General features: G+C 37.5%; 1 protein-coding gene across 3 annotated transcripts in view; it reads left to right on the forward strand.

Moving 5' to 3' along the window:
* Window positions 1-25,214, forward strand: part of Fmn2 (formin 2) — a 308,323-nt gene that overhangs the window by 212,389 nt on the left and 70,720 nt on the right. For all 3 annotated transcript variants that reach the window (XM_052737699.1, XM_052737700.1, XM_052737701.1), the window contains 2 exons: window positions 187-279; window positions 23,362-23,413. In XM_052737699.1, coding sequence (XP_052593659.1) covers window positions 187-279; window positions 23,362-23,413 — 145 coding nt within the window. The remainder of the gene's footprint in view (window positions 1-186; window positions 280-23,361; window positions 23,414-25,214) is intronic.

Genomic DNA, 25,214 nt, shown 5'->3' on the forward strand with positions numbered 1-25,214 from the left:
TGTGGTTCGTTGATGGGATATATGATATATATCTATGAAGATGGCTCCAATGTGAATACCCAACGCATGTCAATGTAAGTGGTTGAAGGGTTTTTCCAACACTGGCTCTTAGGCTTTCTAAAAACCAGTGCAATGTTCCCTCGACAATGTGGTGCTCTAAAAATGGTCTTGCTTTCTTCATTTCAGCCTGTGAGGTGGAAGCGGGTAAAGTGTACCAGGTCTCCTCTGAAGAACACATGCAGCCTTTCAAGGAAAACATGGAGCAGTTCATCAGTCAAGGTAAACTGCAGAGATGTTTCTTCCCTCCTTAGGCAGATGTGTAGCAGGCATCTGGTTCAATGTAAGTTTAAAGAAGATTATTTTGGCATTATTGAAAAAAACAACGCCCCCATCCCCCAATATCCAAACTAACAAGACTTGAGTTAATCACATGGCAGGCACGAGAGGCTGACAAGTTGCCAACTGTGCTTTTCTGGGGCTACTCTTTATTGTTTTTGGAGGGTGTTTTGTGAACGATTATTTAAATAGTATGTATTATGAAGATATTATGTCTTTGTGCTTTTGTTTTTAAGATTATTTTGTGAAGTGTGTTTTTCTTTCTTTTTTAGTTGCTTTTTGCTGATTTTATTGTTGTTTTCAATGATGCAGATTGAACTGAGGTCCTTGCATACATGTTAGACAAATGCTCTACCACTGAGCTACATCACCAACCCATTCTCTTACAGTTTAACTCTGCTTGTGACCTCAGTACAATCTGGTATTTATTTGCTTTGTCAAAACATTGTACCCGAAGAACAAAGTCCATCAGTGTCTTTTAAATCTTCAGGACACCATCTGCTATTTTTATGGGGCGAATTAATACCACTACATAATTAATAATTTTTTTTCAGAGAGCTTAAAAACTATAAATATTATCTCACTGATGCTCCCTCCATTCTGAAGACAATAAGCGGGATGGAAAAATTCAGAAGATACTAAATAAACTTTTTTTTTCCTCACTGTTTAAAGTCATTGAAACTTACAATTATATCAAAGCATTTGCTACTCAAAACATTTCAGCCTTGGAATGCACCATCTCTTCTGAAGATCAGATTTATATCATGCCATGCTCTGGGAAAGATTTTGCTCCTTGAGGAATTCTCCTAGAGGCAAGTGTGGCATGAGAGAGAGGCCAAATAACACTGTGAAGACTGGGGCTGTTCTCTCTGTAGTCGACTATGGCTTTCAAAGTTTGGTCAAGTGTCACTGGTGATGATTTATAAGGAATGAGTCATGGCGCAATTTAATCAACATACGCACCACTTCCTTTAGATGGAAAAATACTACTTTTAAGGTAATCCTGGAGATTGAAAGAGAATACTGTTGAGATCCATGAATCAAAGTGATTATCATTCTCAGATTCAACTCTATATGAACGAAGGCAGAAATCTCATTCATTCCTAAAGCATTCTTCCACCAAAATCATAGCCTTGTGGTTAGATATCAGAGAACCAGTAGTGGTTTTTCCACCTGGTAGAATTTTAAGATTAACAATGTGTCACTTAAAATGATGATACATGACTGTACAAGATTATATAGGTAAAAGTATCCAGTAATCCTTTGTGGCTTATTCTGGCTATCCTGGACCTCATTCTGCAGAGCAGATTGGCCTTGAACTCAAAGATCCACCAGCCTCTGCCTTCCCACATGCTAGAATTAAAAGCATGCACCACCCCCACCAAAGAAGTAGGAAGTTCCTAATTCTAGGGTTTATCTAAGACAAAGGCAGGCTTTTTGACAGATTTCATAAGTAAAATGTGAGCAAGAGCACACATTTTATTTACATTTATTACATACATTTATTACACATAGTATGTATCTGTTATAAATTATGCCCAATTTATTGTATCTAATGTCATCACATTATACATGATTTATTATCTAATATTGTTAATTTGTATTTTATAGACCAAAATTGAAATTGTATTTTTATAACTGAACCTTCCTTAGTCATTAAAAAACATGAATAAAAACCAAGTACAAGCCACTGAAAATTTAGGAATTAGTTTTCCAAAACAAAGAGGATTTGGTAAACATCTATGATTCAAGGCATAGATAGAGGCCTGTAGGATTTGTTTAGTAGTTTATACATGGGGAAGACAGAATTTCCCAGTCAAGCTAAGTAGATAAATATCTCTTTACACTTTATTGACAAGTCAAGAAGATCTTTTAACTTGTTTCTTATGAAGTTATTAGAAGTTGTCCACTTCTGGGTTAAATAAAAGCAGTTTTATAATGATAATAAAATATTTAGACTATGGCAGGCCTCACCTTTTAAAATTAGGTAAAACAGGATAAGCCTTTCTTTGTTTCTTCTTGTAGTATTTTATATTGTCTTTTTATTATCTCTGGTACTGTTCAAATGTTATATGATTATTTGTTCATTATAAAAAAATTAAGGGATCAGAGGATATTGTTCAGTGGGTAAGTACATGCTAAATATGTTTGAGCCTCTGAGTTCAATCCCCAGCCACAAAAATTCAATGTGTCTGGCATTCTTTCAGCTATTTATTGTAGTAGTGAATGTGAAAGGTATGTGGCTAAGTGGTTCCTACATTCCACATTGTCATAAAGATAAATGATAACATAGACAACAATGAAAATGCTTTGGGAAAACTCACATTGATCAAATGTGTCAAAAATGTAAAAAATGGATGATCATCTTTATTCATTCAGGCCTTGAGCCTATATTTAGTGACACATAGTAAGAATGATGGATATCAGAATATTTCTCTTAAGATAATTTTTTTATAAGGCAGAATTTTGGGTCTCTTTATTTCTTCTAGGTATCAAGGCCAAATTCTAAAATCAAACTTATAACTATAGAAAATGCTACCTTACTAGCATATGCCATATCTTTGCTTATATTTAGGCTTTTATCAATAATAACATAGCTTTCTCACTCCAGCCCTTGCCCAGGTTAACCACAGGAGAATATTCATATTTTATATATCCAGAGTCTGTTTAAATATGACTAATTCTCTAATGTAAAAATCTCTTGAACAGTTCAAAAGACAGACCGTGTCTAATGCTGGCCAAGCATTCTATTGCATTAGCTCTACAGTCTGAGAGAAACAGCTCTTATCCTTATAATCCAGCTATTGTGTGGTCTGTGGATCACATTCTAACAATCTTTGTGGATTTCATCTCATCCCCCAAACCCACTTATTCATCCAATTTTTCCCTCCCTGCCTTCCTACTTCTACTCAAGCCAAGATTTCATGGTCTCTATTTCAACATCTCTTTCTTGGAAATGTCTCTCATGTCTCCTTTCAAATAGGCAGCTGGAGAGGGCTGGTGTCTGCTGCTTCGAGGCATTCATGGTTTGTGAAGGTGCTAGTTCTTCTGTGATCAGGAACGTTGAGTGTAGATTCACTCTAATCGTCTTCTGACCTCTGCCCAGCTTTGGATTCATTACAACACTTATTCTCAACCACTGCATTTCTTAATAGAAATAGAAGTGGCACTGAGAGCAGCTTTGCTTGGCGTCTCCTGTGCTCCTAGAGAATGGCCCCAGCCCAGCTACATGTCTTGCTCACCAGCCCTGAGACCAACAATCTTCCTCTAGACCATTTTGTTTGTTTGTTTTTATGTTCCTTCTGTAGTAGTGAATGGGGATGTGAGATAGTCCTTACAAGGTGTCTAGTGTCTCCTTAAATTCATGCCCTCAAACTCTTGAAATTGGTTTCTGTAGATCAATGTTGTAAGGTTTCCTTTGCAAACTTAGGTTGCTAGAGTTCTGAAACTGTTCGTCTCATCTCCTCCTAAGCCTGCATGGACTTCCTTTCTAGGACTCTACTCCAGCATCCTAGCCACCTCGCTTTGGAATTCCCACACATAATTGGGGCCACAGTGACAGCCCATCTGAACTCATGTTCTGCTTTCCTCCCACTACAGTCAAAGGGAAACCCTGTACCTATTCAGGGCAGATCCTTCCACACGAGCTGTAGATCAAATACCCCTCTGTAAGTCAAGGAATCTGTTGTCTTACAGAGCTGAATACTCTAAGAACGGCCCCAAAGGTATACCTATGTAGACTATAGATCTTTTTAGTCACTGTGTTATTTTATTATTAGAGGAATGATAAGTGGATGGGAAAATTGAAGACAAAGAAGGGGAATGCAAAATAGAAGGTGTGGGACTCAGGAGCAAATCAGAAGTCCCATCATATGGAAGTGGTAAGGCTGAGAAAGCTTCAAGGATCCAACTTTGTGAAGGCAGATTGGTCTTTGGAAAAGGATGCTCCTGATACTACTGTCATGGTACATGATCAGAGAAATGAGGAACTGTATACTGATGAAGTGATGGTGTTGGAGACAGACTAGAATTGTCTGGTTATCACAAGAGAGAAGCACATGGACAGAGATGATAGATATGTGCCAAGAGTTCAGATTTAAGAGACAAACTATCATTGATCAATGACACAGAGAAGATAAAAACACTTTGAGTGCTGCTCATCCAAAGTTTATAGGACAAGTGTTCCAGTTTTTCCATTTGTTAGAATTTGAAATATTGGTGTTCATTTTTTCCAGTTTCAGATTTCAAAAGTCTATACTCTGAAATGATCCAAAAATCTGACTTTTTGAGCAATGGTATCAGATATTGTAATGTTTGGGCTTGCACATCTTTGGGGATTGGTCCTCAATGGGGATAGGGAAAAATTTGAGTGGAATGTGGACACCTATATGTAAGTAAACATGTATGCATACCCAGTGAACACGTGGGTTGGATTCAGCATAGAGTTCTGCAACTGAAATTTAGGCACCATGAGCAAGGAGATTATTGAGTAGTTGTGATCACCCAGGACAAGAACAAAACAGATCCATGAATAGTATTCTAAGATAATGGGCAGAGAATGTGAAAACTCCCATAGGTGTTAGTCTTCAGATAGGAAAGAAAATTAACAAGATCTCTTACAATTGAAGCCTGAGTTGGGAAGAATTTCAAGATGTGAATAATCTTTGTCCACACGCAATTGTATTGACTGACATCTAGGACTGTAAATAGGAAGTTCTACCAAAGTCACTGGATGGACCATATTTTTTGGATTCATATGAGCTGAAACCAAATTTGTAAGCTTTAACATTTAAAACAACTGGGGAAGCAGAATGGAATTCCTATGCAACAGTTTCAGATAGTACTGTGGGACAGCTCTAATGATACATGTTAATTGTTTGACTCAACTACTTAGTCAAAGTTAAGATAATTTATATTATCTGAATTTTATGCCATCTATGATGGCTTTGGGGCACTTATGATTAGGAAAATTAATTCTTAATACCTATATATCTGATTGGGGTTTATTTGTTAGTTTTTAAACATTCCTTTTGTGAATTTATTTTTTGGTTATAGCATAAAAATGTAAGATAATTGAGTTTGCTGAGAAATCTTACAATTTCTTATTTCCTCAGAACTCAGCACACTCTTCCTTCTTCCCACCACCCAACCCTCTTGATTTCTGAATCTAAGCTGTACTTTGGACAAACTGTCCACAAAAAACCTTGCAATATTACCCAGCTATGGTGGACCTTAGATGTATTAGGTTGCCTAGATGTATATATATTATCTGCTTGTATATATATATTATCTGGGAATCAAATCAGAGCTTGGTTTCCTTTTGTTGGCCTTCACTGGTTTTTACTCATTTTAATTCATGTGTACTTTAAAATTTAATAAAATGGGGTGTAGGGTTCTCCTCATGCTAACAAATGAAGTCTCTACTGTCCTTTCATAAATAAAAAATAGCAAATGGGATTTTTCACAAACTGCCCATATCTCCTGTGTTTCACAAATACTTCTCCCCTTAACCTAAGCATAGCGAATTGAAGCTGAACAATTCCTGTGAGTTGAATCAAGATGAAAACGCATAAATCTGTAATCACATGCTTATAATTAGAAGGGTGTTGAAACCACAAGTCTTAAGTATACAATCCCTGGTATTGGTAATACTATACATGAGAATGAAGAGATGCTGAAAGCAAGGTTATTAACTGTGCCAGATCCTGGGCAGTCCACCAGCACTGAGGCTTTTCTATCAGAAATGTTACTTACTGTCTACCATATAAGCAGGGCTCCACAGTCACAAAAAGTTTAATGGGGTTGCTTTTATTTCTTTTCTTTTCTTCTTTTTTGCTTTTAAGCATCAGATGGGAATTCTTTTCAGTAATGAAAAATAAATGGATGTTTAAAATAATCTATTATTGACCATTTGAAAAGGAAGTATAATGTCTTTTAATCTTTAGTTTTTAATTAGTAAGACAATAACTAACCATCAGGCCTTAATAATTTTTTTATGCTAAATACTTTATTTTAAGTTTTCTTAGAGTAGTCTGAGCAGGCATGATGGTCTCCATTTTATAATACTGAAATGAAAGTTTAGAGAGCTTCATTGTTATTACTTTGGGTTTTGTTGTTTGTTTTTTTCAGACAGTGTCTCACTCTAGTCTAGGCTGGCCTGAAGCTCACGATGCAGTCCAAGATGACCCTGAACTTCCAATAATCCTCCTGCTTCAACCTCCTGACTTCTGGGATTACATAACTGAGCCACATGCCTGGTTCAGAAAACTTGCTGACTTCTGAAATCGCACAACAATTAGATGGTGGACTATCGCTATAATTAACGAGCAGTTCCATGTAATTTATCTAGTAATCAAAAGAAGTTTATTTCTGGGGTAACGTATAGCTAGTAAGGGGTCGGTTACAGGATCTGGAAGAGATAAGGTGCAATCCAGTGAAGAAATCTGGCTTGGTCTATAATCCAGCCTCCAGGACCACGAGGGATCAAGAAGAGAGAGAGCCAAGCTTGTATGCACCTGGGTCTTAAGGAGTCTCCTCTTGGCCACGCCCCAGGGGCAGGTCATAGGCAGGTGTGGCAGTTACTTGCTGTCACACTAGGGGCAGTGTTTTAAGGTCAGGGCTGGAACAGCTACCCAATGCAGTGGACATGTTGGAGCCAAGCCCTGGTAAAGGAGATTGGAACTATTTTAATTTAAAAACTGTAGTAATATTAGGGAACTCAGAGAGATGGTAGACGAAGCTACTGTAGAGTGTGGGGGTAGGATAGTTACACTCAGAAGCTCACCATTAGCAGAGCTAAAAGGAGGTAATGCTTTACTAATAGTGAAATGCATGCAGATAGACAAAGCCATTCCCCACAATATATCGATGCATGATTATTCCATTTTAGATTTCCATGTGCCTTTCTGAAAATTCTCAGCATACAGAAGCACAAATTGGAGGCAACTCTTGTGAAAAGCATAGCTCATGTCTCCACTTCTCTCTGAGGGTTATATTTCCAATAGCCTCAATCACTCCTCCTGCCACTGTGGATGAGAACTAATCAGAGTCAAGGAGGACCGAGAAGGAATTCATTCTATCTGAGAGCCTAGCACAAGTGCCTCCTGCCTCTTTCTGTTTGGGTGTTCCTACCAACAAGTCATAATACATGTCTCTCACATCTCTACAGTGTGTTCCAAGCTGTAACTTTAGCATTTGACACATAACAAAGAGCCAATAGGACCTCTTTCCCATATGGAGGAATGGCTGCATGCCCAATGCTAGCTCCTGAGTTCCTCTGCCCTACTCATGTTCCTTAGAGGTGTGTGAATGGTGTGTCCACCTAAGTGATTTTCCAAGAGGGGAAACTTGCCCTGTCCTTTTTTCACAGTAAATGAGTGTTGCAATTTTTAAATAAACATGTATCTAGTATAAAACTCAGGTATATCATGAGATGCAAAACTATTACCATCCTCTATTCACAGTTATACATACATTGTACTTATTGTTTCAAATCTTTGCCAACACTTGGTTCTTAGCTTCATTTTTTTTAATCCTAATCTGTCTTGTAAAATGATGTTCTTAAAAAAAAAAAAAGCTGGGCGGTCGTGGCGCACACCTTTAATCCCAGCACTTGGGAGGCAGAGGCAGGAGGATCTTTGTGAGTTCAAGGCCAGCCTGGTCTACAGAGCGAGATCCAAGAAAGGCACAAAGCTACACAGAGAAACCGTGTCTTAAAAAACAACAAAACAAACAAACAAAAAAATGATGTTCTAGTCATGCTCAAGTTTGAGTTGTCCTGGTTGTGTGTTTAATATGTTTACAGTTTCTGTCTCCTTGATGTTATGGCTTTCTAAACCTTTTAGCTGCTTTTTTATTTTCATACCTTTCATTTTACTACCTTGCTATTGGGAAATCTTTGTGTAATTAGGATATAAACTGGTCAGTGACATTGTTGCAAATACTTCAGCATTGATGTTTTTCCTGCCATATTTCTGATGATTATTGCTAAATGACATTGTTGGATTCTTTGTGGGGACATGTACTAACCTGTTCCTTGATAATATGTAATTTTGCCTTAAAAAATGTTCTTCCTGGGGTCTGGGGAGATAGTTGAGTAGGTAAAGTACTTGCTTGGTGCTTGGCCAGCATGAGTAATTGAATTTGAAACTCAAGGACTGACACAAAAATCAGGGTGTGAATATGTAACCCCAGTACTGGGAACTAGTAGAGACTGGAAGATTCCCTAGAGCTCATTGGCCTTCCAGCCTAGCCAGTCTGCAAACTCTAGGTTCAGTGAGAGACCCTGTCTCAAAATATAATGTGGTGATGATATTGAAGTAGTCACCAGATGTCAACCTACAGCTTCACGCATGCCTATACAGGCAAATGTACCTACAAACAGATGCATGTAAAACACACACACACACACACACACACACACACACACACACACACACACACACAGAGAGAGAGAGAGAGAGAGAGAGAGAGAGAGAGAGAGAGAGAGAGAGAGAGAGAGAGAGAGAGAGAGAGAGTTTGGGCAGATATAGGTTTTTATTTTTACAGTTTTGCTTTCATGTTTAATCTGTCAATTTATCTAAATTTATTTCCATCTGTGGTCTGTGATACAAGTCTGACTTTTTGTCCTATGATGTTAGTTGTTTGGTACCACATGACGTACATAACATCTTTTCTCTCATAATAAGCAGTTTCCTCTCTTTCATGCAGGCTGTTCTCATGACTTTCTCTACACTATCTGGTTTTTTGCCATCTTTTTTTCTCAAGTCACAGCTCGTTGCTGCCTTATTTGCTGTAGTCTCCAAGAAATCATGAAATGAGGAAATGCTTAACATGAATGGTCTATCTTAGTAATTTAGCTCTCTGCAAAATTTTAGAATGACAATGTCAAGTTCCCTACTAGGGATTTGGACATAGTTATATAAATATCTATATAGCTCATTCTGGGGAGAACTGACATCTTTATAGTATCCATGCTTTCATCCTGTGAACACAGAGCAGAGCGCATGTGTTTAAGACTCTAAACACATGAACATGTGTTCATGTCTGTCTAAAAGGTCTTACCACCTTGTTAAGGTCTTGACTTTTTGGTAGATGGATTCCTAGGGACCTTATTTGGGACTGTATTTTATGAATTATATTTATGATATTTGAATGTACATAGTATTCAAAAAACTATTGTGTTGTTGCTATTTATTATAGATTACAAACTTACTCAACTTTCTTAGTAATGTACCAGTTGGTGATTTTTTAAAAAGGTTTCCTTCATCAATGCTGCTGAAAATAATGACATTTTATTTTCTGCCATTTCCTTTCCTTCTCTTCTGTTTCTTTTTTTCTAGCAATATTGTATTGGCTGCTATGTTCAATTTAATGCAGAAATAAATAGAGGAAATATCCTTTGCAAAGATTCATAATTAGAGGGGTAGAATTATTTTGGCCTTATTTGCAAACTATCCTAAACTAATTGAAGATTTTATTTTTATTTAATTTTCCCATTCTTCTGCTTCAGAGATTATATTCTGTTTTTTTTTTTGCTTGTGTGTGTGTGTGTGTGTGTATGTGTGCGTGTGTGTGTGTGTGTGTGTGTGTGTGTGTGTGTGTGTGTGTGTGTAAGTACATGATTCTGTGCAAATGTAGGGGTATTTGAGAGCAGAGGTTGTTGCTATGTGTCTTCCTCAATAGATTTCCACCTTTTTCTATGACAGGGTCTATGGTGATATTTCGTCTGTGCTCTAACAAATAAAGCTTGCCTGGAAATCAGAGTGCAGAGCTAGCTATAGAGGCTATGTGGTGGTGGCAAATGCCTTTATTCCCAGCACATGGGGGCAGGAAACAGGAAGTTATATGGCTGGGTGGAGACAGGAAGTGATAAGGTGGGGTGGAGACAGGAGCTTGCCCCTTTTCAGTCTGATGATTCCTAGAAGAGGCTAGATGCTCTGTTTCTGTGGTCTTTCAGCTTCCACCCTGATATCTGACTCTGGGTTTTTATTATTAAGACCAGTTAGAATTTGTGCTAAAAGGGTCTCTCACAAAACAGCACTGATTCATCTAGGTTGACTGTTCCTATCTCCACACTACCTGTGCACTGGGATTATAGGCACACTCCACTCCACACATCTTTTCTGAGAGCTGTGAGGGTCCACCCTCAGCATTCACCCGCCTGCCCCCTTGTGTCCTCACCTTTTCATGTATAGCTTTGGTATTTTAACACAATTCTTTTGTTGTATTTTGTTATATTATGATGTTTGAATATATTTGCAGCAGAACAATTACCATAGTCAGGCCAATTAACGAATCTTTTATTTCATAGTTATCTTTCCATGCACGTATGGCACACAAATCTAAACTTCAATCTCTCCTAGCAGGTATCACGTGATATTGCTTATCCTCCTTAGAGCATATGTTAATTATCTGGGCTTAATCATCCTTTGTAACTCCAGCTTTGGACCATTTGACTCCCATCTCCCTACACTGTTTGCCCTTTCTGGTCCTCTGTCTCAGTGTATTTGAGGGCTTGAGGGAGGTTGGCTTTGCTTTTTTTAGATTCCACATGTTCATGACATCATACAATATTTTTCTTTCTGTTAACACAATTCTTTAACAAAGTCTGATGTTGCTATTTTTGCTTCCCTTTAAGCAATACAAATCTGCAGACTCTTACTGTTAATCTGACCTATTTATATGTCACTCTTTTGCAGGGTTTTAGCCTTATTCTATGCTTCCTAAAATAGAGAATTATCATTGTTTCAAGAATTCAGTTTGGGGTTTCGGTTTAACAGTCGCATTTTCCTCGCTGACCATTTCTTCACCTTTCACCTACCTTCTGAGGTTATTTTTCTCCTGTCACATGTCTGTCCTTTAAAAGCCACTTTGCAGTGAACTCAGGAGTGTAAAATGATCTTATCTGTGTAAAAATTTCTTTATTATATCACATTTGCCTTTTGAGACATAGATGTACTAATCATGAAACATTGAATCCAAGGGCAATAATTCCTTTTAGTGGTCTGGATGCCCCGACTCACCTGTTCCCTGCTACATTGACAACTTGGGTTCAGGTTCAGTTTTTGTCTCTTTGTTTTTAGTCTGAGTTTGCTCTAGGGCCTTATTCATTTTTCCTATTTTTCTTTATATTTGTTTTGGATAATCATCAGGAGGCTCTACCAAACAAGAATTATTTTAAAATAAATTCTTTCCTTGCACGTTAATACAGCACTTTGTATGCTAGAGCCCAGTGCACTGTGAGGGTTCAACTCTATGCTACCTGAGAGGATTCTCCTTCCATTCAGAGCTTCTGTGGGGTAAGCATATTTCCTCATGGTCTAATCCACAGGATGGTCCTTTGCAGTTTCTGCCTTTGAGCCACTTCTGGATACATTTGAGGATTCTCAGCCTGTTCAGAATTTTTTCCTGTTGGTCCATACAAGGAAAAGTTCTGAGTGTCAGTGATAGCCCTGGGAAATGCTGCTCTACACCTCTTTGGATTCCTGCTCTTCTTTGTTTTAATGGCCTCAGAGAATTTTCCATATTTTCTATCAGATTCATTCATGCATTAGCTTTTATTTTTTTCTAGTTTGTGTGTGATACCCTGGATATCTTGTATCTAGAAAGTCCACAATATCATTGAAAATAAAGGTCTACCTTTTGGTTTTTTTAATATTAGAATATATTTGTAATAATTTGTATCAATGTGTCCTTCCAGATGACTTTATTTCATTGTCAAGTGTTCCTAAACTTGTTTGCTAATTTCTATACTTATCAGCCTTTTTTCCTACTATGTAACTATGTATATTTCTCAGCATGTATATTTACTTGTATATAGTGCATGTTTAAATGTTGAACTACTGGATCAATGTAGCCTTATTAATGATGCCAACTTTTCATACACTTTCTCACCCTGCTCATTTCCCTATTTGTTACTAATCCCTGAATCCACTCCACTCTAGTCCTAAGGCCTTAATTCTCCCAGCCCCAAATAATCTCTTGCCTTTAAGACACCAGCCACATAACATGGGTCCTTTTCCTTGTTACCAGATACTGTCATTACGTTATTGCACAATTATGAACAATCTTCCTCTAATCTGCAGTCTTCTGCCAAAGTTTAGGGTGTCACACAGTCATTATTACTGAAGTGTGTGGGTGTTCATTGTAATACATCTAAATTATATGTTTGGAATGTTGCTCATGTGTCCTCCATGTGATATAATTAATACATAAATAATTGAATGTTTTTATGATTAAGTTTACTCAAGGCTGAGTCTGCCATGAATTTCTGAACAAATTGCCTTACTCTTATAGCAGAAAGCTAAATACTGTAACACTTTTTGTTTTTTTAGATTTATTTGTTTTATTTTATGTCTATGTATGTGCATTACATACATGCAGGCTCCTGAAAGGTTAGAAAAGGGCAGTGGATCCCCTAAAACTGGAGTTATAGGCAATTTTGAGCCACCTTATAGATGCTGGAAACTGAACTCAGGTCTTCTATAAGAACAGTAAGTGCTCTTAACTGCTGCGCTTTCTCTCCCACCCTAATTATCTCACATTGTTTACTTTCTTTTCCCACCGGACACTTCTCCATCATGGTGAAAGCTTCTCAACTGATGAGATGCTCTTAACCTTCTAGTCCTAGCAATTCAATTCATTCTCCACCAAAACAAACAAACAAACAACAACAACAACAAAAAAAACTCCACACCTTACAAGGCTGTGTGAAGAGTCTCCATTCATTGGTAGCATTGTTCTGACCTTTTATAACCTTTCATATTGTGTCTTCAATCTATCAGTTACTGAGAGAAGAGGGTTGGAATCACTACTTGCTGTCACCCACACCCATGGTTCCCTTCAGTTTTGTCTCATTTTCTTTTTCTTTTGGATATAACAGTTTTTGCTTTGTGTATTTTGAGGCCCTGATTCTGGATACATCCATAATTAGAATTGGTCTGTCTTCCTGTTGAATTCCCTCTTCAGTGTAGTACTTGACTTTTTTTTTTCCCTAACAACATTTCTCCTTCTAGAGTCAAAGTCATCGAATTTTAATTCAGCCATGTCAGCTTTATTGTGATTCGTGTTTGCACAATGCCGTTTTTATTCTTTGACTTTCAATCTAATCTAAGTACATGTCTGTATTTTTAAGTGGGTTTCCACTAGATAGCATGGAGCTGAAAGTTTTCAGTCTAACAATCCCTCCCTGCCTTTCAGTTGCAGTGTTTAGACCATTAGTTTAATTAAAAATATGATTGGGTTTAATTTATCATCTTTACATCTGTCTACATTTATCCTGTATGATGTCTTATTCTTCTTATTTATAGATTGGATATTTTTTAGTATTCCACGTTTCCACTGTGAGCTAATACACTATACATCTTTGTTTTGTATTTTCGGGATTGCTCTCATGTTCTGTCACACTGAATTTATCACCATCTCCAAATACAGGCATTCCAATCTTCATTGGTACAAAAACCTTACATTGGCAGTCTTCTGTTTCTCCTGTAATTCTTGCTATTGTCATGTATTTTAGTTCTAGATGTGTTATAACAAAATAATACCTTATTCCTAACTTTTAGTTGGTTCTTTAGAGAAAGCATACTTCATACTCATGCTCATAAATAGCACTTTCCCATTCTTTTCATTTGTTTATATAGAACTAAGATTTCATTTCCTTTAACACTTCCCTGTGTGTACATTTCCAGGTGCAAAATTGTTCTAGCCTCTGAATGCTTGTAAAATTTTATTTTGATTCTATTTTTGAGCAGTTGTGCTAGGCAGCTTTCTATCAATGTGACAGAAGACCTGAAGTGACCCATTTTAACGGAGGGATGCTCTATTTTGATTAATGGCTTCTGCGGTTTCTTTTCAAGGTCACGTTGGCCCTGTTCTTTGGGATTGTTTGGCAGAAGAAGCTGGTGTGCCTCCTGCATTTGATAGGCAAAAGGAAAAGAGGAGGAGGAGAAAGAGGAGGAAAGATTTTTGTCCCAATATCTGATAACTCCTTCCTAGACAAAGCCCAGTGACCCCATCTCCCTCCAGTAGGCAGGCCCACCTCCTATAAGTACTACCGTCTATAAGGAGCATGACAGTTTGGGAACCAAGCCTTTAAGAAATACTTAAAGTCATAGCTACATATTTGTGTGTGTGTGTGTGTGTGTGTGTGTGTGTGTGTGTGTGTGTTTCTATACACAATTTAATAATTGATTCTTTTATCCTTTCAGTTTCTGATGAGAAATCTTTATTAGTTTTCTGTTGCTCCTGTGAAATATGACCACAAATCAGATGGCTTAACAGAATATTCAGATTCGCAAAATAGGGTGGAGGTTGGTGGTGGTATTTGCAGGGCTGTGTTTTTGCTATAGACTATAAAAAACGATCCATTTATTTGCCTTATGCAAATTCAAAGAGTATTTGGCTTTGTTTGGGCATATCATTTAAATATGATATATGATTCAGCCTGATGCCGTTTCAGGCCTCTTATCAAAACTTGCTTAGGCAAATCAAGAGTAAACATCACAGTGAATGTATTACCTTGATATTTTACCTGCTGGAGACTCTCATGACTACTCTATACCTGTTCTCTCCTGGCCTCTTCTGTCTTCAGACTCCCACTTTGACCTTGAAGGACTTTTGGGGTGAGTCTTCCTTAGAGGGTCTGTGCTTGGATTTGTGGTATTCCCCTGCAGACATGTGCCACTTAATACTTAGCAAAACTCAGAGAGACCTTGGGAGTGATTTCTTTGTCTGCTTTTATGAAAGATTTATTTCCTCCCTGGACCTCTACGCCTTGAATTTCAGCTACTTCCACCTTCCTAGAGTCCCATCTGTATTTTCTCAACTCCTCCAAGATGATTAGCTTCTGTGAGCTGCTCCTTCAAGGGTCCATAGTCTGGAAACTGACCTTTAGAAAGCAATGTAGAGAGATGGAGGACTGAGGAGTTCCTAGCCCTATGCTCCTACGCTCTAGTGGATGAAAACTGCTATCTCATGCATTTTATTCTCTTTCCCAGTTGATTAGAGCCAGACAAAGCTGTCCCCAGCAAAGTCTGGAAGTGCACAACTTCTTCAAAAGTGCATCTTCCTACTTTAGACACAGATCTGTGTCTTTGACTCTGTTTGTGCTATCACACCGCAGCACATATACCCAAACAAGGCCTTTTTGCCAACTATTCCTATTACACTTCCCGCCTTCTCTCATTAGGCTTTCCTTCTCAACACCGTGAGTGTGTGCTTCAGAGCCTTCTGTTTCTTACCGTTTTCTGTGTACACTCTCCAGTCTCTACATCTTCTTATGCCTAGGACCTCCTCATCATTGTAGTCCAAACTCAGTTGCCTTTGTTTCCTGCTCATTGGTGTTTATCTCAGTAGGCAAATGAGAGTCTCATTTGGCTGTGCTCATGAGAAATTGGACAGTGTTACAACGTTGGAGCCCATTGGCGCGAATTTGAAACCTGCCTCTTTCATGTAATATTTATTTCTAATCTTGGGTGACATTTTTCAACTTTAATCCCCAAACTGTAAGTTGTAGTGAAGTTCCTTTCTCATTGGGGTTTATCATTGTAGGTTATTACATATCAAATTTGCCTAGTAATATGCACGTGGGCTGCAATAATCCAATATAGCTGTTGTTGTCCATTATGTGACCATAATTTCTCTCCTCATTGATCATTTTCTTGATGCAAAAGACTATACAAATATGCCACATGAGCCCCAACAAATGATCCCCCAAATACAATAGATGCTCAAATATTTGTTGAAATATTGGAATGTTCATTTATGTGGCTTTGATTTCTAGAATTGAAATGCCCTCATCTTCAAACATTGTTTTGGCAAGTAATATTAGGAAGAAAAGAAAACACATTGAAGGAGCTTTTATGGTTTTCAGATTTTTATTTCCAGCTGTTTTATATTTTGATGTTTCAGATTCATCAGTCAGACTTAGTGGATATTGCTTTTAATATTGAAAGCTCAGCCTTAAGATACATATGTTTGCAGTTTTAGCACATGACTTCTAATGACTTGGGTTCTACCTGAAGGGTACCAGTTTAAAGTCAGCCTGGTATCAGTGCATATTCCTGACTGCTTCAGTAGCATAGTTATTTCTCAGCAAAGGAAGAGAAAAGAGTAGCCCTGGGTGTGTCTTCATTTTTATACCCCATTAGTGGAAGCTGACCAGAGAGCCTATAGATGACTCCAAAGCCTATAGATGGAGTAACATATCCATTGACAGAGTGTTCAACATGCGTGTGCATTGAATATTTTCCCAAGTCTTTTCCACTTTGGATTTTTAATTAAATTTGGAAAGCAATTTCACAAAGGAGCATTCAGATGAGTATATATCAGAGTGGGTTTTGCTAAAAGTCACAAATATCAAATTTTTGAAGTATATATGGTTTTTAATTATGTTTCTTGTTTTTTAACAACAAACATTAATATATTATGTTTTTAGAGGTATATATATATGTACATATATGAACAGATGGTACATATTTTTATATGCAAAGTTGAAATGCCCTCAGTACTAACAGGTAGCTATGAATTGCTGTAAAGGCCAAGTTTAATGCAGTATTTACCAGATACAGGTTTTCCACCTCCCAAGCTATTCTACAGCAACTGTCTTATTGTCCCAAACACTTTAGCAGCACCAAAGCAGGAAGTGCAGTGAGGTGAGACTTGGCTCCTTCTTCTGCAGGTAAAGGAAAGATACTCACAGAATCTTCCTGTCTCACATGTCTAACCTTCCCAAATTTGCTTGACATTTAGTACTTTGTCAAAAGGAGGAGTGTCTTAAAAGTCACAAAACTAAAAGCAATATATTTGTGGTTAAATGACAACCTCAGATGACTCAGAGGAAAGGCAGTACATCTGTCTAAAGGAATAAGCCATACTGGCTGCACTTAAAAGAGACCCAAATGCACATTCATAGCTAATTATAAACAAAAACTAGTTAACACTTTAAATAAAAGGAAAAATAGCACAAAGATTTAAAGCCTAGACAAGTAGATGAAAGGGCCCTGAGTTGCCTTCCATCTGATATTACTCAGAGGCAACTCTGTCTCCAATTACCTGGGAATATGTGGTATTCCCTCACGAAAGCTGGAGAGCAGAAAGGGCGTCCGTTCAGTGCCTCTGCTTACTCACAGTCGTTTGGAACAAGGTCAGCAGAAATATCTCACATTGCCAAAGAGTCTGGAGCCAGACAGAGGCCGGAGACACAAATCACTGGGTCAAAAGACTGACGTAGTAGGGCAGCAACCACCAGGAATAATTTGTGGGGCCAGGGGTTCAGGGTAAGAAGCATCAGTGGTGCCTGAGCAGACGTCATCAGGAGTGCTGGTTTTAACTACTCTCGTGCTCAGTGGCTCAGATCTATCCAAGCCAGTGACCCCTTTGGTAGACTCAAACTAAAAAGATGCTCTTACACCCTAAAACTAAAATAAATGAGCACAAATAAAAGTAAGTAAAGGAGGAAAGCTGCCTCCTAAGAAATTTAGTGCTATTTTTTTCCTTTGTTTGTTTTTTTGTTGTGGTCCCAACCATGGGCCTTCTCTGCCCCAAGTGGCAGATCTCTACCATTTAAATTTAAAGGCTAACCACAATGTTAGGTTTAATAATATATAAGGCTCAACTCTGCTCTGAGGATCAGCAGTTGACTGACCAACTTTCCTAACATGATTTCTCTGTATAGTTTTAGGTCTATTAAAATAGTTGCTAATATTCTCTGGAGATTATCTATCCAAAACATGTTCTTCTTTGCCATTTTTCTTACACTCAATCAATATGTTTCTTGCTTCCAGGTCAGTATTGAATTGTCTTGTCACTCCACTACCAAGCCTGTTTTAGATATGAATCTTCTCTAGACATTTTTACTTGCTTATGTTTCTCAAGCATCAGAATGTGAATGGTTGCCCATGGTATACTCAGAATAACATATCTCGTTTGGAGGAGCATTGAAAATTTTATTTATTTATTTATTTATTTATTTGTTTGTTTATTTATTAAGACAAATTCTCACTATGGAGTTCTGGCGGCCCTGGAACTCACTATATAGATCAGGCTAGCCTTGACCTCATAGAGATGCACCTTCCTCTGCCTTCGCAGTGCTGGGATTAAAAGTGTCTGCCACCATACCCAGCAAAATTTAAAGAAATCATTTTATATTTGAGATTTTGGCATGTTCTCCCTAAATTTACCAAAAGCACTGTTCTTTGGAGCAACTTTATTTATGTTATGCCTTTTCAAAAATAATAAAAACAAATCTAGAAAGCTATTAAGCCCAGCTTATATTACAGGAATTGAGAATTCTCTTAGGTCTGTTGAAATAACAATAGAGTTGGGTACAAAGAGAGCTGGTAGTTAGTCCCAGCTTCTAAGGAAGCCACACAGGGGGATCCCCTGAGCCTTGGAGAAAGGGACAAGAAAAGAAGAAAATCCTGACCATACATGCAAGGTAAGTGGGTAGCAGAAGAAATATTCCTGAAAATATTTTAGGGTCATTCCAAGATTTTGTAAAGGTCTTGGGACACCATTTTTCCACATTGCTAGAGAAGTAGTCTTATTTTAGCAAAGTGTCCATTTAATTCTTCATATTATTTTATATAGAAAAATTAAAATATAAGTCTTGTGTATTTTTGATAATCTGAAAATAATACACCCCATCCTTTTTGAATTAATGATGATGTAAAAATAAGAGGAAGGATACCGAGGGTATTACCCCAAGCCCCAGGTGATCAATACAGTATCTTACTGAAATATGAACCAACTCAATGAAAAAGAAAATGTCACTCTAGTCTCATGAGGAAAGATTTTGCCATAAAAGTGAGAGTCACAGTTATTAAAATCTATCACAGTCTAGTGGATAAACTAGAATTCAAACCAGGTTTGTCTGAACTAAATGATACTCAAGACCCAAACACTGGTATTAAAGGAGTCTGGAGACTGAAGGGTAAGGACACTGTACAGGGTGTTTGCAACATTTCTGGCAGTAAATGTGCAAGTAGCTTCTCTTGGAGACGTGACTCAGGGGGAGGGGGAATTCTCATCAAGATTGTGTCCATTAAGAGTTATTTACTTCTGTCCAGTGTGGCCGAGGACACTGCTGGGAAGGCTGTGGCAGAGGAATCCCAGCAATTTGTTGACATCTTAAAACTCATTGCAAATCCACCCAAACCAGCCTTGCAACCGTTTGTCCATTTTAAGTGTTCCCTTGACTTCCCTATACAAACTTGACTTAGAATCATGCTGAGATTTGTTTGTTTGTGGTGCTAGTTATCAAGACCATGGATTTATGTATCATAGGCAAGTGCTAGACCATAGAAATATAATCCATAATCAGTAATCATGCCTAGAGGTGACCAGAAGGCTGCCACATCATTTTGTGTCAAAAAAGAAGTGAGCTATTTCCTCTGAAGAGTGGGGGGGATGAAATCTTACATGAATTCTGAAATGTAAATATTGTCTCTCCCTTCTTTTATGTGATTACTTGAGCATACTTTAATCATAATCTTTTGTTGATAACTGATTGTATATACATAGGAAATTACTGTGTAAAAGAACCCGAGCTTTCAAAACTCTTTACATAATCGTGTGCACCATTAGAAATTGCCTACAAATAATTTGTTTTCTTTTTCTTGCTTACTTACTTACTGTGTGTGTGTGCACAAGTATGTGCGAGTGTGTGTGCGTGTGTGTGCGCACATATATGTGTGTGTAAGGGTCAAGGAACAATTTAGCTTAGTCTCTTATTTCCTTCCATCCTTACATGGCTCCTGGGGATGAAACTCAAGTCACCAGGCTTGTACAGTAAAGTATCTCCAGCTACTGAGCAGTCTCACCAATCTGCCAGAGCTATATCTCAGAAAAACAAATAATTCAGGAAATTTAAATATCCACAGAACATGTGTGTGGTGCATGTAGAAAGTTATCTTAATTGCTCTGTCACTTTTAGCGAAGTCACGATGAGTGTCTCTGCAGATGCAGCTGAGATTTTGATGATGGCGCACAAATAGCTTGCCCCCGGCCCTTGGTGAAGGCAGATTTTCACTGGTTACAGTGATATGTGACTTCAGTTTTTTGGGTTCATCTTTACCCAAGCAGCCACAGCCTGCTCTGTCATTGAGTTGGCATCGAAATCTATGCCCCTGTCACAGTGAAACCTGTAATTTTATACAATTAAAATGCTCTGTTTTTTTAAGTGACCCCCAAAAGGGAACTCTGACAGTAGAGCATTGATCATGTTTTTGTGCAAAGCATCATGCTAGATGCTGTATGCACCCCAACTTTTAAGGCATTTTGTGACACTGAACAAAGACCTGACAGATACTAGGCAAGTGCTCTGCCATTCGGCTCCATCTTCAGCCCTTGGGTTTGAGACAAGGTTTCTCTGTGTAGGTCAGACTGCCAGGAAGTTTGATCCCCCAAACCCCACTCTACTCTCTATGTTCTGGGATAACAGATCTATGCCACCATGCCTCTCAAAATGTATTTTTTTCTTCAGATTACAATACAAAAGAAAATCTGCCCTGCTCCTTGAATTGTTGACTCTACATTGAGAGTTGAAATTTGGCCTTTAATATGCTTTCTTTGATCTCTAATTTGACTGTTTATCAGAGCTGATTAGAGTTTCAGTATACAAATCCCTGTAGCTTGAAAATCAGGCAAAAGTAATGGATAGTAGAGAAGTCCCAAGCATTGCCTGTTATTCTAATTTGACTTTATTATTGTAGCATGGTTATTAGGTTTGGTAAGGAGATCTGTTTTTATGTTTTATTTCTTTGGTATGGATCAATCTCCTGCCACATTGGATTAAAGTGGTTTGGGTTTTATTTTTTTTTAAGCCAACTTTCTCAGGCACTGAAACAAGAGCTGTGTTGGTACACATCAAAAGGAATTATTACTGTGAACTAGCAAGACTCACTTTCTTCCCTTTTACCATGATTTAAGGGCATATGTTTTTGAAAAGCTGCAAGAATGTATTTTCTGTATTCTGTATGATGTTAACATTATAAAACAGTGGTTGGTTCACTTCAAGATTTTTCAGATCTTCAATTCTAGAACTTAAGAAAGACATTACTTCACATATACTGGTCATTATAAACATTGTGCTAAAAAATTTGCATATGTTGACAAGTGAATCTGATTGCCAAAAGTCACGTGGTTAACATTAATCTTATGGGAATTGAAGATAGCTCTTGGGAGTATCAGTTTCATGCACTTTTAATTTCATAAATCATTTACTTGGATCTTCTAAAATAGTCCAGAAATTATTTCCTTCAATTCTTTTAATCTGTGTATTTTTCAAGAAAACAAGCAAGCAAAAATAATAATAATTATAATAACAATGTCCTTTGTCAAAGTAGCGTTCATTCAGGCTGCTTTTGTTATTTCTCCTTGAAGGCACTTTATGTGATTCTAGAATTGTTTTTGGAAGCTAACCCTGTTTTCTTTTAGGTACCCTCAAACCGCTTTTTATGACTGTATGTTCATACTAGAGCCTTTTTAAAGTAGAGTGTCTAATGTGCACCCCAGGCTTGAATGTGGCTAATGACAGACCTGTAAACTCATGTAAACAATCTGAAGTACAAAAAGGGAAAGGAAAGCTGGGGGGGGGGGGGGGACCTTGTTGCCGGATCAAATGATCCCTCTTTAATTTGGACATCCACTGGAAAGAGTGTCAGCCTGACACTGTGTCAGAACACTAGAGATGATGTACAGACCTTCAGTCAGAACAGTCGTGAAAATTGTAAAACTTTAATGAACCCAAGCTGTGCTATTGTGTTTTAAGTAGTGAGAGAGACACTTTAACAATTCCCAAAGGATCATGGGTTTTATTTGGTCAGCATTGCCAATTGTTTTTTTTTATGATTGTAGAGTGATTAACTTACCCTGCTCCATTTTGCCTTCTGATTTCTCCAAGTGGTCCCAAATATTACCCAGTGGGGAAGGATTATAAATAGACAACTTCATTTACTATTTAGTGTATTTTTTATTTATCTTGTGAATGTCTGTTTTTGCGGGAGAGGCATTATGAAGACTGTGTAGGTGTGGTAATGATGATTTTCTGTATTGTCCTATAGCTTGGTAGTTTTCTAGCTGTGGGTGGGTAATCACCATGAATTGTTAATTTATGAAGTCATAACTAATCTTTTACATTCTTTAGAATAGACTGAAAATAATGAGTGTCTTGCTTAATAGTGTCTGTGAAACATTTATGCCAAATATATATGCCCAAAGAAGAAGAGGGGAGAGTTGTAGAGTATTTCCTTAACTCCCTGGAATGCTTGCTTCTTAAAGAAGGTGAAAGTTGCTGTCATATGTTTTGGTTAATGGAGTACTATCTGATTTTTAAATAGTTTGAAATCGTCATCCCTATCCTAAATCTGATCTGTGAGTTCATGTCAGGCATCTTTATTTTTTTTGGGGGGGGGGGGAATAGAGCAAATAAATCTGAGTTTGAAGCTCAGTGATAGAGTATTTGTCTAGCACAGGATTGGTTCTGGATTGGATCCTCAGCTCCGACAAAAAAAAATTACAGCAGATAAATGGGTGCATAACAATGTGCCCCTTTTAGAGCAGATCATAGTCACTCACTTGAGATCTATTCCAAAGACCATGGCTACAATGTGTTTTGAATGTGTATTGCCTTCATTTGTTTACATTTCCATTGTGATGCTTGTACCTGTGCCTGAGAGAATTATTTTCAACAAACTTGTTGGTATTTAGATCCTGGCATATTCAATGTAACTATGAAAGTAGTGTTTCCATTCCTTAGGTTACTATGTCAGGGGCAAATAAATTTTTCATAACCTAAAAAGTTTGGGTGCTTATGTAAAAATCTTATATGTCCATATATTAGTGTCAATTTAATGCAATTTAATAATATTTCTAGCATATCAGTGACATTAATAGGGTTAAGATAATATCTAGCTGGAGAACATTAGAATTCATAACTAAATCTTCTCCATGTTGTTTATATTGTATATTCTCTGAAATGGTAGAGCCCTGTACTTATCTCATGTCTTTTTCTTGCATTTTCAGCTAAAATTGACCAAGAGTCACAAGAGACTGCCCTGACAGAGACTCATAAATGGTAAGGCATCACTTTCCTTTAATATAATATTTATTCTCAAAATTGCCTTTTGGAAGTTCTTAGTTTGTTTTAACCCTAGGAACCAGTTATTGGTTGTGGAGTTTTTTTGTTTTGTTTTGTTACTTTTAAGCATAAAATTGGAATCTAATGCAAGAGTGTACTTTAGGTCCACAGTGAATTTCTGAAGTCACTCTGACACATAATTCTGTTATGTACCAGTTGTAATGAACAGCTTTGCCTCTTTCCAATGGGCTTCAGAAGTAAGGAAATGCAATATTCTACAAGAAATGAAGAAACTGGATTTTGTTTTGTTTGTACTTATTTTTGTTAGCATAAAAATAATGGGTCTTATTGTGACATCTTCATAAATATATATCATTGTACTTTGCTCGTATTTGCTCCTTACTATCCTCTCCATCCCTCTTACTTCACTTTGCTGTATGTAGCAATTTTGGTTGGTAATACTTCTATTTTCAAAGCTTGAAATACACCATTCCGTAAATTCCTGGTTTTTAGGATTTATGTCGAGCAGTATGAAGTCATTCTCGTGTGTCTGTCTTTCTGAATTGACACTTTTCTGGTACAGCTTTTCTTTCCTTTCTTTCTCTTGTACTTGGGGCATCTTGATTGTAATGTGTCATAGAGAAGTTCTGTCATCCTGTCCATTTTGGGTTCTAAAACCTTCTTGTGATTGGATTCCCATTTCTTTCCCTAAATTTGGGGCATTTTCTGCTCTAATGTCACTGGATAGATTCTCAATGACTTTAGTGTTTATCTCAGCTCTTACTTACTTAGTCAGCATAACCCATTGTAAATTTTGAGTCTTGATCAGATGCCAGGATTCTGATGATCATGACCATTGACTTTTTTTTCCCATGATGTTTGATGTCATATTTCTTCAACCTTGTTTTCCTTCCCTTTTGTTCTTTCTTCTGATTGGTTGAATCTGTTCTTTAATCTTACAGTGTTTTATTTCCAGCATTGCTTTCTATTATTATTATTTTATTATTATTATTATTAATCTTAGTTTTCTTGATGATATTCTTTTTGGCCTTGTAAACTTTTCATCCATGCTACTGGCTTTCTATTTTTGACTTTTCTCTCCAGGTCTTGGATTAATTACATTTGCTTTATCCATCCATTTATTTGTGATTTCTTTGAGGTCATAGGTCAGTTTTACATACACCATTTTTAAATCATTTTATCCACTTCAGATTTTTAATTCAGTAGCTGAGGTGTTAGAATATTTTTTTTTGGTCATGCTTCCTTGCTTTTTCATGTTTGGGTTGCATTTTGTGCCTTTCTTGTTTGCATATCTCTTCCAGTGTCATTTGAGGAATCTTTTTACTGACTAGCCTTGTCTCTGGGGCTCAGTTTCCAGCAGAGGTAAAGAGAAAGCACACTGTCTTTAGTTGAGGCTTCTGTTTCCCTCCCCTTGCTGCAAAGCATGGGTCTGGAAACTTTGCTCACTTCTCCTCCTCTTGCTCTCGTTCTTCTCTCCCTGAGCATTTTCCTGCTCTCCTGTGTTTCCCTTTTGTAATTTCCAAAGGTCTCCCTCTCTTTCTGTCTTTTGAATATAGTCTTTTTTTTTTTTCCTTATCCTGATATTTCTTCTTTGCTCTGAACCATGGTGGTTGCTTCTAATCCACCATCTTACTCAGAACTCCTCAGGAACTTGTTTCAGGAGTGTAAGTTGGAAGGTTTAGTGATACAAAACTTCCATTTCAGTATACAAAATAATTCCACAGAAGAATCCATGAGCTTCCTTAGGTGAGCTGCGATTCTAGAATGAGGATTTGTA

The sequence above is a fragment of the Peromyscus californicus genome, unplaced genomic scaffold (genome assembly GCF_007827085.1).
Source record: "Peromyscus californicus insignis strain IS unplaced genomic scaffold, ASM782708v3 Scaffold_14__1_contigs__length_90479793_seg_2, whole genome shotgun sequence".
Taxonomy (NCBI): Eukaryota; Metazoa; Chordata; class Mammalia; order Rodentia; family Cricetidae; genus Peromyscus; species Peromyscus californicus.